This window comes from Zalophus californianus, chromosome 10 (assembly GCF_009762305.2).
Source record: "Zalophus californianus isolate mZalCal1 chromosome 10, mZalCal1.pri.v2, whole genome shotgun sequence".
Lineage (NCBI taxonomy): Eukaryota > Metazoa > Chordata > Mammalia > Carnivora > Otariidae > Zalophus > Zalophus californianus.
The window spans coordinates 109,339,192-109,356,896 of record NC_045604.1 but is presented as its reverse complement, the minus strand read 5'-3'; the positions used below and the strand labels follow the sequence as shown (position 1 = coordinate 109,356,896).

Genomic DNA, 17,705 nt, shown 5'->3' with positions numbered 1-17,705 from the left:
AGGGAAGTGAGCTTTTTATGGCAGCAATAAATGTGGCAGTCTAATGCTGCAAAAATAAGGGGAACTAAAGATTAGTGCACATACTTTGAAAAATATTATTTTAATAACAAGACGATCCAAAAGCTAAAAACCCTGAAATAACTATTTAAAATGGTCTTGGCCTGAAACACAATGGATAGTAAATACAGTATTATGAGCATCAAAAGGTACAATTCTTCCTTTTTTTCCCCAAGATTTAAAAAAATTTTTTAAGTAATCTCCACATCCAAGGTGGGGCTTGAACTCACAACCCTGAAATCAAGAGTCCCATGCTCCACCAACTGAGCTGACTAAGCGTCACCCCCACCCCCGCCAAAAAGTACAATTCTTCTTACACAGTAGATATTCAAAGAAAAATGATAATGCTAAATAATAGTCATAATTACAATACTGGAAGTGTCCTCTGTTATTTATAATCTGTGGATTATAGATGAGTAAAATGAAAAAAATTTTTAATGATTTTGAATGTGAATTTCTTTCAGGGTAAAGAATTTTATTTTATTTATTTCTAATTTTTTAAATAAAGATTTTAGTTTTAATAAAGATATTCTCTATTTGTCAGAGAGAGAGAGAGAGAGAGAGAGAGCGAGCACAAGCAGGGAGAGGAGCAGTCAGAGGGAGAAGCAGGCTCCCCGCTAAGCAAGGAGCCCAACATGGGACTCCATCCCCAGGACCCGGGAACCATGACCTGAGCAGAAGGCAGACGCTTAGCCAACTGAGCCACCCAGGTGCTCCTAAATGACTTTTTTTTAATTTTTTAATTTTATTTTTTATTTTATTTTTTTAAAGATTTTATTTATTTATTTGAGAGAGAGAGAATGAGAGATAGAGAGCACGAGAGGGAAGAGGGTCAGAGGGAGAAGCAGACTCCCTGCCGAGCAGGGAGCCCGATGCGGGACTCGATCCCGGGACTCCAGGATCATGACCTGAGCCAAAGGCAGTCGCTTAACCAACTGAGCCACCCAGGAGCCCCTGACTTTTTTTTTTTTAAAGATGTATTTATTTATTTTAGAGAGAGAGAGCACGAGCAGGAGGGGTAGAGGGAGAGGGAGAGAAACCCCAGCTGACTTGGCACTCAGCGGGGAGTTCGCAGGACTGGATCTCACAACCCAGAGGTCACAACCGGAGACCAGGACCGAAGGGAAACCAAGAGTCAGATGCCCAACCGACTGCACCACGAGGTGCCCCTTAAATGACTTCTAACGCAATAATGATTATTACTGCAAACCCATTTTAGGGCAAAGAATTTTTACATTTAAATCTATTTTCACATGTTGCTTTTTTAAAGGACTTAAAATTTGCTTTTAATTTCGTCAATGAAACTCTTTTTTTCTCACTTGTACCAAATTCCCAGACTTTCACCGGTGGGCGGAAGTAATGACATGAAATGCTTTGTCTGAGACTAGAAATAACATATCTACCTTCACACCATGCAAATCTTTGATAGAAACCTATATGCTGAAGTAGGAATGTAAAAACTCATTGTCAAAAAGAAAAAAAAACCCCAAACCCAGAATACTAGAAGTTTTGGAAGTTTCCATATTTTTGCTTATTTCATTAGCAAGTCAATTAATACCAGTTATTAAAGATTAAATTTTATATCAGTCAATACTGAACAACAATGGCTGGGGTCCTGAAACCAACTACATGGGTAGCATGTTCTGCCCCTCCACCCCAGGAAGCCTCCCTTTGCTTTTTATAATTGTGGTTAGATATACATAACATAAAACTTGCTATTTTCACCGTTTTTATTTTGATTGATTTATTTATTTAGGTGCAAAAAGATAGTTTTATTAAAGCACGATGACAGGACCCCTGGGCAGAAAGAGCTGTCTATTTTAACAATTTTTAAATGTACAGTTCCCCATCATTAAGGACATTGGCATTGTACAATCTAATTCAAATTCACGGCTCACCTCCTCGTTTGTTTTAATTTCTGGCTTACCATTAGGGGGCAGACCGAGATAACGCATCCGCCGCTCTGCCGGAGCATCCCGCCCCGCCTCGCCCACGCATGCGCGTCTCACCTGCGGAAGGTGACAAGGGGCGGGGTAGGGGGCGGGACAGAGGTGCGCAGGCGCGGCGCGGGCATTGTGACGTCAGGCCGCGCGGCCCGGCTTGGACCAGGCGGCAGCTCGCGGAGGCGCTTCCCCGAGTGTGACGCGCGGACTCCCCTCCCCGCCGCCCGCCCGCCCGCCCGCCCCCAACCTCGCCGCCGCCTCCCTCGCTCCCTCAGCGCGCCGAGCGCGGCCCAGCGGCCGGGGCGGAGGCCCGGGGGCGACGCGGCGCCGAGAGGGCGGGCGGGCTTCGGAGCGCCGGGCGGCCCGGGTCCGCGGCCGGTCGGTGCGCGGCGGGCGGGCGGCGGGCGCCGGTCTATATGGCGGCGGCTCTGTCGGGCCTGGCTGTCCGCCTTTCGCGCTCGGCCGCCGCCCGCTCCTATGGGGTCTTCTGCAAGGGGCTGACCCGCACGCTGCTCATCTTTTTCGACCTGGCCTGGCGGCTGCGCATCAACTTCCCCTACCTCTACATCGTGGCTTCCATGATGCTCAACGTCCGCCTGCAGGTGAGTGAGCCGCGCCCGCCCGGCCCCTCTCCCTCGACCCTCCCCAAGCGCCTGTCCGCCCAGCGCGGTCCGGCCCATCCCGCCCGGGGACGGCGAGGATGCTAACAGGAGCTGCCAAGCTGGGGGCTAAGTGTATGCACTGTGCATTTCTCCTGCAACCCCACGGGAGGAAAACCCGCTGAGGTTATTGTTGTTCCCGTTCTGCAAACGAGGCTAGGGGCGGGGTGGAGCGGCTTGCCCCGGCTGAGGGCCTACAGCTGGGGCGTGGGGTCCGCGGGGATGGTGGATGCTGGCACCGGTGGAAAAGCCCTGAAGAGGAAATTTGGCCCAGAAAATTATTATACGGTTGGGTTTGCGAGGTGGGTTTGTGATTGACTTTGCTAGTTCCCAAACTTTACAAAGCTTTTCAACAAATTATTTCTGAAACTTAAAATGGGTTAGTGTTTTGATGGATGTATCTTATCCTAGTCGGAGTGGGAGTGGGGTGAGGCTGGAGATGAGGGAAAATGAAGTGGAGGAGGCAGAGACGCAAAAGGTTTCAGAGTTTAAACTATATTCAGATGTGAGAAAGTAGACACACCCAGCACCTTGGAGATCACCTTTGCTGTAAATGACATTCCTTCACCCCTTGAATTATAGATGCCTTTTTCTAGTGGGATGAAAAGTCGTCAGATTGAGAATTATCCTTTGTAAGTGTATCAGAGATGGTCAAATGCGGAGCTCCTATTGGATTCCGTTTACACATCTTGGAGTGCCTGGCACAGGCTTTGATGGAGGAGGGACAGATTCCTGCCCTCGCTGAGCTTCCGGTCTGACCGTACTTGTGTTGCTCCCTGGTGTGCAAAATGAGGAAGCTTGAGTGCTAGGACCAGGCCTGTTGAGACCATGCAGGTGTTGTCATTTTTGTCCCCTCTGGTTTGGTTGTATCAGAATGGAATTGTGTCTGTGTCTGGATCCTTAGGTTTTGGTTCCTATTACTGGTGACGGCAGGCTATTTAAAACCAGTTCTTGATCAAAAATGTGTTAAGGTGAGATGAGATGAACCTGCCTTTTTTTTTTTTTTAAGATTTTATTTATTTGACAAGAGAGAGACACAGCGAGAGAGGGAACACAAGCAGGGGGAGCGGGAGAGCGAGAAGCAGGCCTCCCGCCAGGCAAGGAGCCCGATGCGGGGCTTGATCCCAGGACCCTGGGACCATGACCTGAGCCGAAGGCAGACGTCTAATGACTGAGCCACCCAGGCACCCCTCAAATTGGGATACTTTTATGTGAATAAGGGCTTTGGCACCCTAAGTGAGGGTACCAGACTGGAAGAGTGGAAAACTGAATTATCTTTCCAGTAGGTGGTATGAAGGAGTCAAGGGTGCTGGGTGTGGGGGACTGGGGGAAACCAGAAAGCCTGTGCTCTAGCCAGTTTCCACTAGCCAACGGTTGTTTGCCAGATCTAGTGATTTTCAAGAGAAATTGGAAATACTGATTTTTAGATACCAAATCAACTCAGGTTTTAAGAAAGTAAACTTTGTGGCCAAAACAAAACAAGTCTGCATTTGACACCGCCCCCCACCCTGGCCGCCGAGCGCCTACTTGGGAACCTTTTGTCTAGAATTGCGTTAATGCTTTGCAGTCACATGTAGAATTACAAGAACTATTGTAAGAGAAGACCTAGTACATAATGTTAAAAATTATCATGTTTTGGGGCGCCTGGGTGGCTCAGTTGGTTAAGCGACTGCCTTCGGCTCAGGTCATGATCCTGGAGTCCCGGGATCGAGTCCCGCATCGGTCTCCCTGCTCGGCAGGGAGTCTGCTTCTCCCTCTGACCCTCTTCCCTCTCGTGCTCTCTATCTCTCATTCTCTCTCTCTCAAGTAAATAAATAAAATCTTTAAAAAAAATTATGTTTTGAAAAAAAGTTACCATGTTTTGTATCATTAAAAAAAATCACCTTTGTCATATGTCCACTTAACTACGTATGACTACCCTCTTGTCCAAACTACCATAATCACCTGGACCATCTATTTTCCACGGGGCAGTAGAGAAGTCTTTTTTTTTTTTTTAACCATAGGTGTCATTTCCCACAAAACAACAGAACAAAACTGGTGCTCATTGCATACAGAATGCAGTTCACATAGTTTGATCCGCAGATCTGGCTTTTGCCTACCTCTCTAACTGGCTTCTTGTTTACTGTTCTTTTTCACAGTTTCCTTACTACTCTCCTCTGCATATCTGTCCCTGGGCATTTGCACAAGCTGTTCTTCCTTTGGTTCAGTCTCACACTTCAATTCTGATTTCAGAGAGGACTTGCATGATCACCATTATCCATATGATCTTGCACTTTTGTTCTCTTCATTGCAAGAGTACTGAAGGCTTGCTTGTTCCATAAGCAATAAGGAACATAGGACTCCATTTCTAATGTGATGCTTAGGGTTTCCAAATCTCATAGTTGTTTGTGGTTGGGAATCTCAGGAAATGTTATTCAAGTACAACTTTCATAACAAGGAATTTGCACCACAATGATTGAAGGTAGATGCATTTAGGAGGAGGGAGATTAGCTTTACTTTGAGTGGTTTGGGGAGTCAGACGGGCTCAGCGCGCACCAACCCCAAAAGCCCGTGATGAGTGACATGGTGTACTTGACATGGAGTAACAGTCCAGGTGCAGCACAGCTGTAGGGAAGCCTGAGAGCTGAGCTATAGGAGTAGCATGTGGGCTTGTTCGGTCAGGTCAGTGGTGAGATGGGAGTGGGGGAGGCACAAAGTGGTCACCAGGTTCGTTGGGGGCTAAGAACTGTGTGAGGGTTTTAGATTGGATCTCAGGCTTGATCCAGGATAGCAGCAGTCACTTCACGTGCTTGAGGCGGGGAGAGGGTGGGTGCCGGGTATCTCTCTTCTTTACTGTGATAGTTAAGCTGCTACTTTAAATACCCCTGCAGGTTTAGAGTTTCTGTTCATTTGTGGAAAATCACTAGTTAAATTAACCTGATTTAAGGGTTTAATTACTCTGGCCTCTTGTAAAGGGAAGTGCCCTGGGAAATAGAATCTGAGCAAGAGGATGGCTGCAGGTCGCTGCTTTTTTACTCAACACACCGTGTCCTTGGCCTCTCCATGGGGGGTGCTGGAATAAGGGATGCTGTGGCCCACATGTTTACTTAGGACCCCCACGTCATTTGTTTGTAGACCTTTAATATGCAAGATGATTAAATGAGAAAATAGATGCAAAAGGGCTTTGTAAACCTAGGAGCTTTATGATTTTAAAATATTGTTTGCAAGCTTAAAAAAATAAATTTTAAAAATTTTGAAAAAAATAGTTTGCAAGCAAGCCTTAATCTGCTAGAGTCATTAGTATCCTACTTATACAGAATCTGAAATACAAGTAGAAAAATGAGAATCTGTATGAAATACTAAATTAAAATTAGTGGGATGTCTGGGTGGCTCAGTTGGTTAAGTGTCTGCTCTCGGCTGAGGTCGTGATCCCAGGGGCCTGGGATCGAGTCCCCCATCAGGCTCCCTGTTCAGCGGGGAGCCTGCTTCTCCCTCTGCTTGCTGCTTTCCCTTGCTTTTACTCTCATGCTCTCTCTCTCCCCTGTGCCTTCTCTCTGGCAAATAAATAAATAAAATCTTTAAAAAAATTAGTAAAAGCAAGATGATAGATTGTACTGAGAACTGAGCAATGTCCTTGTCTTCTGTGGCATGGGCCACGCTGCCCTGTGCTGACCAGGCCCGGGAAGCTTCCTTTGGCTCCTCCCTCTATGCCACCCCTCTCCCCTGCTTCTGACTGCTCTGTCGTAGTCTCCTTTGTGATAGACTTTCTAAATCCACAACTGCCTGTCTTTCCATGTTCTCCTGTCACTTGAAAATCTATATTCGTTCATTCCAGTCAGGTAAAAGAGTTCAGGAGTGTAGTTAGGGTGGGAGAGCTGGTTGCCGTTCTTAATAGAGCAGGTGGGCTTCATTGATTAGGTGGCATTTGAACAAAACCTTGAAGTCAGTGGTAAGGGCTTTAGCCTTGGGGATGGGGAGATGTCTGGGTTAGAAGAGTATCTTGTTTTGTGCAGAGAAGGCCCTACAGCTGGTGCAGGCTTGATATGTTCCGGAACAGCAGGAGGCTGGTCCGTGAAGAAGGTGGCAGGAGATTCAGACTGAGAGGTTTAGGAGCATTGAAGGGACCTTGGCTTTGACTCAGATTGCATGATCTTATGTCTGAACAATTTAAAAAAGTAGTAGATTCTAAGATCCTAGTTGCAGGGTCAAGTGCAGCTTGAAATGAGTTTTATTCTGTTGCTTGATGGGGGGAAATTAGAAATTATTAAGAAAATGTTGTAGGGTGCCTGGATGGCTCAGATGGTTAAGCATCTGCCTTCAGCTCAGGTCATAATCCCAGGGTCCTGGGATCAAGTCCCGCATCAGGCTCCTTGCTCCTTGGGAGCCTGCTTTTCCCTCTGTCTCTCTCTCTCTCTTTCTCTGTCTCTCATGAATAAATAAATAAAATCTTAAAAAAAAAGAAAATGTTGTAAAAGCTTATGAGCTTTATGAAATCTTAATGAGTCAAGTCAAAAGCATCAGCCCAGTTAGGAATTTGTTCTGGCTTCTGAGATGAGGAACAACTGCATACTTTGAGATGCTAAGTACCGAACATGCAGGGAACATAAAAACACTATGGAATCTTTCCATTCAAGTGAATGCTTTCATCATGGTTTGTTTTTCATAAACTTTTGAAAAATTTTCAACCTATGTAAAATTTGAAAGAATAGTGCAGTGAACACCTGTATCCTTGAGTCAGGCTTTTTTTTAAGTCTTGCACAAAGTCTTATAATGGGTCAAGCAGATACAAAGTGTGTTAGATCTATATGTACTAATGTTAAAAGATACCAACCATATATAAAGTGAAGAAAAGTGGGGTGCCTGGGTGGCTCAGTTGGTTAGGTATCTGCCTTCGCTCAGGTCATGATCTTTCTGTCCTGGGATCGAGCCCTGCATTGAGCTCCCTGCTCTGTAGGGAGCCTGCTTCTCCCTCTCCCCTTGCTTGTGTGTGCATGTTCTCTCTCTCTCTCTCTCTCTCTGTCAAATATATAAATAAAATCTTGGGGGGGAAAAGTGAAGAAAAGGTTAAAAACCATTTTTTCATAAATGTGTTTGTCCGGGCAAACCTGGGTGGCTCAGTCCGTTAAGTATCTGCCTTTGGCTCAGGTCAGGATCCTGGAGTCCTGGGATCAAGCCCGGCGTCGGGCTCCCTGCTCAGCGAGGAGCCTGCTTCTCCCTCTTCCTCTGTTGCTCCCACTCTTGTGCTGTCTCACTCTTGCTCTCTCTCAAATAAACAAATAAATAATATCTTTAAAAAAAACGTGTTTGTTGGTACCTGGGGGGAGTAGCCCTAACTTGGAGAGAGCCTATGCGTTGCTTCTCAAACAATCTTTGGAGCAGGACCAGTGGTTCTTTACCTCCACAGACAGGGCGGCTTATAATCAACAAACATTTATTTCTCACAGTTGCGGAGGCTGGAAAGTCCAAGATCAAGGCACCCCCATGGCCAAGCCCTCGTGAGAGTCCTGATTCCTGGGCGATGCCTTCTTGCTTGTCCTCTCATAGTTGGAGGGGCTAGGGGTCTCTGTGGGGCCACTTTGTAAGAACAATAATCCCATTCATGAAGGCTCTACTCATATGACCTACACAGTTCCCTGAGGCTTCACCTCCTAATACCACCATTTTTAGGTTAGAGTTTCAGCATATGAATTTGGGGGGACATTCAGACTGTAGCACCTTCTGATAGTTTTCTAAGGGCCAATAAAAATGAATTGCTTTCACATGGAAAAGGACAGCATCTGCTTAAGATTCTCCTCCCCTCCCCCATTCATGGGCACACACACGTGTTCTCTCTCCCCCTCTCCTAAATAAATAAATCCTTGATTAAAAAAAAAGTTACATGCTCTGAGCCAGCCAGGTACCCTTCCGAGTGTTCTTAATTCTGTTCTATGATCACAGTAACAAACTGGGGGACCAGGGAACATGGGATGGTGGCTCCTACGTTGTAAGGACTTTGGCTTGTACTCTGAGCGAAGTGGGAGATATTTCACTGAGATGGGACTTAATGTGATTTACTTTTTTAAAGGATTTTTTTTTAAGATTTTATGTATTTATTTGACAGAGAGAGACACAGCAAGAGAGGGGACACAAGCAGGGGGAGCGGGGGAGGGAGAAGCAGGCTTCCTGCTGAGCAGGGAGCCCGATGTGGGACTCGATCCCAGGACCCTGGGATCATGACCTGAGCCGAAGGCAGACTCTTAAACGACTGAGACAGCCAGGCGCCCCTTAAAGGATTATTTTTTTAAAAAGCTTTATTGGAATATTCAAATGTACACAAAAATAGAGTAGTATAATGAACCCTACACACACACACACACCCCTCCCCCCCCCATCACTCCTTTTCAGTAAGGATCAACTCTTTGCTAATCAGGTTTATCTTACTTCCTCAAGCCTACACCATCTTCATCTCCTCATCCCACACTGGGGTATTCAAAAAAACAAAAAACTCCGAGCCAGAATGGATCCCTTTTTTGGTTTGTTTTTTTACTTTTTACTTTGAAATGATTTGACTTAGAGAAAAGTTGCAAAAATATGCGGAGGGCTCCCAGAGACCCTTTACCCACCTTCTACTGTTGGAGGCTAACTGTGTCATAGCACAGTGAAAAACTCAGAGATGAACATCAGTCCAACACATTGGGATTTTACCAGTTTTTCCCACTGTGTTCTTTTCCTGTTCCAGGACCCCACACTGCATTTAGTTGCCATGTCTCCTCCAATCTGTGACACTTCCGTAGCCTTTTTTGTCTCTCATATCCATCAGTTGGACATTCAGGCTGTTCTCACTTTTTGGCTATTATGAGTGAGTAATGCTGCTATGAACATTCACGTATAGGGTTTGTGTGGACATGATTTCATTTCTCCCATTTGTAAATCATTTTAAAAGTTAAAATGCTCCCCATTCACTGGTCGGCCACTGCAGCCTGGGCCTCGGCTTCTACCCCTCCACGAAACACACGGCCCGTGTTGAGGCGACTTCCATGTTGCCATCCAGTGGTCACTCCTGCGTCTTCTGCTTCCTAGAACCGCCCCCCAGCCCCATTTTGTTGTTCCCTAAAACACTCTTGGATGATGATGATAGCTGCTGTTTTTGGAATGCCGGTCAGAGAAGTTGCTGGGCGCTTTCACGCAGAGTCCTCACAGCACGCTCAGGACAGAGGATTGCCAGAGGTCCCCGAGCTGTGACACAGCCCACGTCTCAGCGCACCTTTGGCAGGCAGGTGGAAGAAAGAGGAAACAGGGTGGTGGCTAGCAAGAGCTGCATGACTGGCTTTGTTTGGGGGCAGGTTTGATTTGGATGTGCTGAATGCTTAGTAACAGGAACTAAGCACTCTTAGTGTTCCCTGTGGTTATGATTCAGCTTCATGTGGACATGACTGAGTTGTTCCTGTTTCTCATCCTTTGAGCTGGGTAGCGCCTTTTTTTTTTAAAGTCTTATTTTTAAAAATTTTATTTGGTATTTCCTTAAGTAATCTCTACACCCAACATGGGGCTTGAACTCATGACCCCGAGATCAAGAGTTGCATGCTCTATGGACTGCACCCGCCAGGTGCCCCAGGTAGCAATTTGAGGAATGTGTTTTGGCCACCTCCTTAGTCTGATTGTTTTAGTCATGAGCACAGCAATGTTAAGTTCACATCTGGAAGCTCTGGAAGCTCTGGAAGCCAGGCGAGGCGGGGATGGGCCTGGAGCGTGTTTGGGAGCCGTTGTGAGGCAGGACCCCACTCTAAGCCCATTGTTGTCCCAACCCTGCTCCTTGAGCTGTGTCTTCTTCCCAGCCCCCTTTGGGAATAGCCTTGCCAGCTGGCTTTCAGAAGCATAGAGGACAGGTTATTTTTAGTTTACAGAGAGGTGGTATCCAGACTGTCAGGTCCCTGAGGCCATTAATAGCTCAGGTTAAAGAAGGTAAGGCGACAGCCCAGGAGGACAGCCGCTGTCAAATTGGGTCAGGCCTATTGTTATGCAGCAGGTCAGCTGCCTCCCGCAGGCAGGGATTTTTGTGGAGGATTTCTCCTGTCTGCCCTGAAGATCATGGACAGACCCAGATAATCTTGTTTCTCTTACACATCACCCCTCTGGTTTTGTGGTTCAACTCTCAACCTTTGTTACCGGATGAGGGAGTACATTCAGGAACTTACTCCCAGTACTGCACTTTATTTTTTTCTGAATCAAACTGTCTTGAACTTCAGAATAGACTCCTTACTTTACTCTGATGGTCTCCGTGTTGGTGGATAAGTTTGTTTGCCAGAGTTTATGCTGCTTATCATTTTGTAGACTTAACATGGGGGTGGGTGTGGGGATGAGATTTCTAGGGCTAAGGACAGTTAATTATGTAATTATGCGTATTTTATTGGGTACAATGTGATGTACCAATATATGTAGTAGAGTGAGAATAAGTTATAAAAATATTTCACAAAGACAAATACCATATGATTTCACTTATACATGGAATCTAAAAGATAAAACAAATGAACAAACCAAAAAAGAAACAGACCCATAAATACAGATAACAAACTGATGGGTCCCCCCAAGGTGGGTGGTGGGAGAATGGGAAAAATGGGTGAAGGGGAGTGGAAGGTACAGGCTTTCAGTTATGGAATGAGTAAGTCATGGGCGTGGAAGATACAGCATGGAGAATATAGTCAGTGGTATTGTAGCGTTGTATGGTGACAGATGGTAGCTATACTTGTGGGGAGCAGAGCATAATGGATAAGGTGGTTGAATCACTTTCGTGTACACTTGAAACTAATATATAGTGTGTCAACTGTACTTCAATAAAAAATATTTTGCTTGTGGGGTGCCTGAGTGGCTCAGTGTTAAGCATCTGCCTTTGGCTCAGGTCATGATCCCAGGGTTCTGAGATTGAGTCCCGCATCTGGCTCCTTGCTCAGCGGGGAGCCTGCTTCTCTCCCTGCTTGTGTTCCCTCTCTCGCTATGACTCTCTCTGTCAAATAAATAAAATCTTTAAAAAAATATTTTGGGGCGCCTGGGTGGCTCAGTCGTTAAGCGTCTGCTTTCGGCTCAGGTCATGATCTCAGGGTCCTGGGATCGAGTCCCGCATCGGGCTCCCTGCTCAGCGGGGAGTCTGCTTCTCCCTCTCCCACTCCCCCTGCTTGTGTTCCCTCTCTCACTATGTCTCTCTCTGTCAAAAAATAAATAAAATCTTTAAAAAAAAATAAAAAAAATATTTTGCTTGTTTAGAAATTATTTGAAAATTATTTCTGGCTCTCAAAATATAAGTAATGTGTGTGTGTAGTATCAGAAGTTTTTGTTGGCCAAAAAAAACAATTTGTTGGCTAGTTGAGGGGTCAGAGCCAATATGTTTTCACTGATCCGAAGTATTTTTGTCAAGAGATTAAATATGTAGTTTTATTACTGAATTTACTAAAGAACTAGATCTTCAGTAAACAACATGTTCTAACATTACTAAATATATGATTATATTAGTGGTACCTTAGCTGAAGTATTTTCTGAACAGCACCAAGTCCTTGTACAAGGACATGCTAAAAGTAGTTAGAAACTAATTTTCGTGGCTCGGTTGGGCGACTGCCTTCGGCTCAGGTCATGATCCCGGAGTCCTGGGATCGAGTCCCACATCGGGCTCCCGGCTCAGTGGGGAGCCTGCTTCTCCCTCTGACTCTCTCCCCTCTCATGCTGTTTCTCTCTCACTTGCTCTCTAATAAATAAATAAATAAAATCTTTAAAAAAAAAAAAAGAAACTAATTTTCCTGAGAGTTGGTTCCTATTAAATGATGTGTTTTTCTTAAGAATTTTTTATTTTATTTTATTATTTTTTATCTTATTTTAGTTTCTTTTTTATTTTATTTTTCATTTATTCATTTGACAGAGAGACATCAAGAGAGGGAATACAAGCAGGGGAAGTGGAAGAGGGAGAAGCAGGCTTCCCGCTGAGCAGAGCGCCTGATGTGGGGTTCAATCCCAGGACCCTGGGATTATGACCTGAGCCTAAGGCAGACGCTTAATGACTGAGCCACCCAGTTGCCCCATAACCGCCCTCTTTTTTGAAGCACTCGATGCTCTTGGCATCTGTGACACGGAGTTTCTTGAGGTGCTTTGAATCTTCCTCCTCTGTGGCTTTGGGGCCCTCGCTAGATCTTGGAGATCCTGGCCTTCTGTACCTTACCGTTTTCTCTTTTTTGTCCACCTCCCCAAAGCCGGCGACTTCAGAATTTAGGTCCCAGCTCTGACATCACTCTTGAGCTAACAGCTTTATTAATAATCCAAATGCTTGCCCGTTCCCACAGTCAAACTCTGTGTGTTCCCGTCTCCCATCTGAGCTGTTTGACGTCCCTCCCGACCTGCTGTTCCCTCTCCATTCTCTGTTCGTGATGCCTTCATTACCCAGAAATGAAAGCCAGAGAAACCTGTGGTCCTCTTTCTACATCCGTCCGCCACCAAGTGGAAAAATATCTTCTCTCTCCTCTTCACCCACAGCCTCAACTGTTTCCCTGTGCTATTCAATAGCCTCCTAATTGGTCTACTGTGATTCCTTTCCAGTCTAGCCACCACACTGCAGCCAAGGAATTAATCAGAAATGCAGATCCAGCCAACGTCTCCCCACCGAACGTCCCTCAGTGGCTCTGCATCGCCTGCTGATGGAGGCCACGCTCCTTACACCGTGACCAGTGCCTCTTGTTAGCCCTGGTTGGCTTCACACCCCCTCCCTTTGCTCTTTTTGCTTCTACTTCAGCCTCCAGTAATTCTTGTTTATTTTCTTCCCAGTGTACTCTCTTTACATTTTTTAAAAACGTAACACACTTACCTTAGCTAGGTCCCCTGGTTAGAGAAACTGCAGCTTCCTGCCCCGTTTCTCTGTCCCCATAGCCAAGCCTCTCAGCTACAGCTGGTTCTCCTTGTGCGTATTTCTCTCTGTATCGCACGCTTGTTGCTTCCTGACTCTTCACTCTTAGGCTTCATCTTCGTCTTACTGTGGGAGATGGGCTGTCCGCTCCCAGGCTGCTTCTGCCTCACGTCCCACGTTTCCATCCCTCCTTTCTCCCAGCAGAGTTGTGTGTTTTCGTTAGATTGTTCTTCTTTAGGCTGGCCTTTTAGAAAAATTTCTAAATACAGTTTATGTATTTATTTTCCATGTATTAATGCTCTGGGGTTATGGTTGTTTTTTAAAGGACCATGGGTCAACATTTTTTTAAATTCCTCAATTAATGAAGGAGCTAGTGAGATGCTATAAGCAGCTTAAAAGAGAATTTAGACAAAACATGCACATGTAACCAGGAACACCAAAGTGTGGTACAAATGGATGTAAGAAATGGTCAGTATCCACAGGGTAATAATTGCATTCCTCTGAACAAAATTTTTAATTTCTTTGGATAAGAAATCTTTTGCCTTGGGGGCACCTGGGTGGCTCAGTCGGTTAAGCGTCTGCCTTCGGCTCAAGTCCTCAAGACCCTTCGCAGGGTCCTGGGATCGAGCCCCAAGTCGAGCTCCCTGCTCTGTGGGGAGTCTGCTTCTCCTCTGCCTGCCTGTCTGCCTACTTGTGATCTCTCTTTCTGTCAAATAAATAAAATCTTAAAAAAAATACACAAAAAGAAGCATAAATTAAAAATATTTTGCCTTCCCTCCTCTCATGCTCTCTCTCTCTCATTCTCTCTCTCAAATAAATAAATAAAATCTTTAAAAAATATTTTGCCTTCCTCTCACATTTTTCACAACTCGCATTCGTACAGCAGCTCAGACAGGTGCAGGGCCCCATAAACTTAGGTAACCCAAGGACGCACTGGACAGCACGCCCAGTCAGCTTATTGTTTGCCCGTCTCAAGGCCCTTTCACAGCCTTTCCTGACATATCTTCCCCATTGGGGGCGTAACTATGGCAAAGAAAGATGATTCTTGGGTCACAGAAAAAGGCTGGTCCCATTAGGGTTGCAGGTGCAGCAAGAGTGTTAACCATATGAGTCACCTTGAGTTTGCTCTTGAACAACTGCTGAGGTCACAAATCAACTTCTGTCCTGAAGTTTTCACGCAGAATCTCGGACTGGGCGAGTCTGAGAGTGGGGAGGTAAGCCCAAGAAACTTTCTCCATCATGTTTTTACTTGTAGTACCTATAAATTCGGGTGAATTCTTCTCTTATCAAGGCTCCAAAATTTGCTAAGGTTCCTGACCTGCCAGCCAGTGATTTTCCTTACCACCTTGAGGCTGCAATGTTGTATGCCAGGATCCCTCCATGCTGGTTTTTCTTGGGAGGGCTTTGTGGACATTAGATCTGTAAATAAAATTGACCTTGATTCCTTAAAAGTGGCTTGTCCTGCTTGAGTCATTGAGAATCATTCTCAAATAGGACATGTCAGAGCCTTGGTTTGCATAATAGAGTCATCCAGTTATGTCCTGATTAAAGAGAGGACAGATTTTTATTGAACCCACAGAAAAAACTAAATAGTTGTGAAAAGTACAAAACCTAAGGATGTATTTTTTAAAAATTTTTAAGTATTTTTTAAGGAAACACTGCATTAATAAAGTACTGTGTGTTTTTTTAAAGTATGTTCTTTTTGTTGTGATCTCTAATTGGTAGGTTGTCATCCTGTTTTCTATCAAATTATGGGAATCCTTGGTACCAGAGACTGTTAAAGAGATCTTCATATTTGTTAGGTAGTACCTGGTGTATGTAGGCTCTTTTAAGACTCTGTCTTCATAATAATACTTTTAATTGGATTATCTCTTCCAGGTTCATATTGAGATCCATTGAAGGCCTTCCGCTGACTGACAGAGGCGTGTCGTCAGGCTCACCACATCAGAGAACACACAGCATGAGGGACAGAGTGGGAGCCCTGGGCACCTGCCTCAGGAAGGTGAAGGGGGCGGGAGAGGACTCAGACAGGCTGCTGTATGGACTTGAAAGAGCACAGGGGGAGAGCCTTTGCCCGACAGATACACCTTCCTCCTCCTTTATGCAAATACCTGCGGTTGATGTGGATGGAAATTCACAAAAGGAGGAGTTGTCAATGGAAATGAAAAATGCTCCGAGCGAGGCCAGCCTCTTGCTTCACAGCAGCAACAAAGTGCTTCTGTGTCTGAAAGAATCATTAAGAAGAAATTCAGCTTCCGTGGTGGGTCAGAGCAAGACTGTGCATGTGTTCTGTGCTCTTGCAGAAGAGAGTTTTGCTGGGGTGTCCTGCGGAGTGGGGGATGCTCTGGTGAGGCACTGGCTGGGAGGAGGGCCCAGGGCCACCGACAGCCATGGAGGATGGTGCCGCCCAGGAGAGCCTTGGGCGTCAGGACTACCGTGCTCTCAGAAGCGATCAGAAATGGGGATCTCTGAGGAGGAACCGCCAAGTGCTCTTTTAGAGGGGCTAGGCTTTGAGTTGGAACTGTCTGGCCTGCATTTCGTCCTGTCTACACTGCTGCACGCATGCCCCAAAGTTTTCCTGAATGATGAGACAAAATGTGTTTTCCTTGGCCACCCAGAGCCCCTGTTTTCAGAGCAAACGGTAGAATACAAGAAAATGCTTTCAAGTATAAAAAGTACCTCAAACGATCTGCAAATAATACTGGGGTTACTGGCTCTACCAGCTTTTGAAGTAGCAAATCCGTTACGCCATAGTTAAGGTACAAGCCGAACAATAAAAATAGTGAGATTAATTTTAAAAGTTGTCTTAGAATGATTTCTTTCACACTGAGTCTGGATGCGCACGGGGCAGCCGTGAAGTTCCTGCTTCAGTTTGTATGATCAGACAAACTTTAAGTGGAATTTAAACTCATGGGAAGTTGGTTGATGTGACAGGAGAGTTTTGAACATGTTTTAACCCGTGCTTGAAAGACATTCAGTATTGGGATACCATTTCAAGGAGAACATTCATAGATCCTATATAAATGTCAGGTTACAACGTAAAGATGTAATAACATTCTTTATCTTCAACGCTCATTCTAAAGGGCTACCGTCCCAGATACTGTCTCCTCAGACTGATCATCGGGTGGAAGTGGCCGTTTGTTCATATCAGCCCTTCCCTACCTGCTCTTGGCCCTGCCACCATTTCTGCATTCTGTAGAATAATTTGGGTATGCAGCAAAGTTTTATTTTTCTCAAATTTTCCTTCCCCTTGAAATGCAGTTTAAATGGAGGCCCTACGGTGAAAGTTGCAATATTCAGTGTCCTTTTAGTATAATCCTTAAACTAGGAGCCCTGGCAGTGTCGCCTGAAATAGAAATGACCTTGAGACCATCTGCGGTAGCTCCATTAGGGGGAGACAGACCTTGTACTGCCCCGGTAGAAACTTTCCAGTTTCCAGGAGCGGAGGTATCTCTTACACTAACATTTTTTCTGAGGTAACCCCTCTGGTGGTTGAGAACTCTGGTAAAGGTCCCTTTAGAGTGTGAGTTTTTCAGGAGTCCCAAAGTAAGACTTAACCAGTTTCGGAGTTACTGGTTGCCTCTCTCCGTTTGTGTGCTAACTTGCTATGCCGTGTGCTATTTTAGTGTTTGGGGAAAATGAAAAATAAAACATGTTATTTAGCATAATAAATGTCTTCTTTTACATGTGCAGTCTCGGTTCACCTTGTGTTTTATCAGTGCTGTCTTCCTCATATTGAAGTCTTTTAGCACTGGTCCAAGTAGGCTGCCGACTTAGAAGACCGGAAGCAGAGCTTGAAAGACAACATGCGAAGCCAGGTCGGAACTCTCTGCTCTCACTTTCCTCCCAGGACATAGTGAGAACGTGTTGTGATCCTCTGGTGATCACCGCCACCGTGAAGGACGCCGTCCTGGTTGGGCAGTAAGAACCCTGTTTGGGGTCACCGAGGGATGGTGAGGTGAGAACACGGAATTGTTTTAAAATGGGAACCATTTTCTTGTCAGGCCCCTCCCCGCCCTTTTTTGTTTTACACTAAGTCTACTCCTTTGGGATAGAACTTTCTGTGACCCATCGACTGTTTTATTTCCTTTGTTTTGTAAATTGCAAGAATAGAAATTTTCAACCAGTTGCAAAGAACAAAGATGGAATTCTCTATTGAGTATCCGATGCTAAATAAATTTGGAATGTCTTCATGTGGTTATATTAGAA

At 45.3% G+C, this 17,705-nt stretch overlaps 1 protein-coding gene across 1 annotated transcript; it reads left to right on the top strand.

The window, feature by feature from the left end:
• Positions 1–2,405: 2,405 nt before the first annotated feature.
• On the top strand, positions 2,406–17,188 carry FAM220A (family with sequence similarity 220 member A). The gene is made up of 2 exons (XM_027611396.2): positions 2,406–2,602; positions 15,375–17,188. The coding sequence occupies exon 2, from the start codon at positions 15,457–15,459 to the stop codon at positions 16,252–16,254; it is 798 nt and encodes a 265-aa protein (XP_027467197.2). The 5' UTR covers positions 2,406–2,602; positions 15,375–15,456; the 3' UTR covers positions 16,255–17,188.
• The last annotated feature ends 517 nt before the right edge of the window (positions 17,189–17,705 follow it).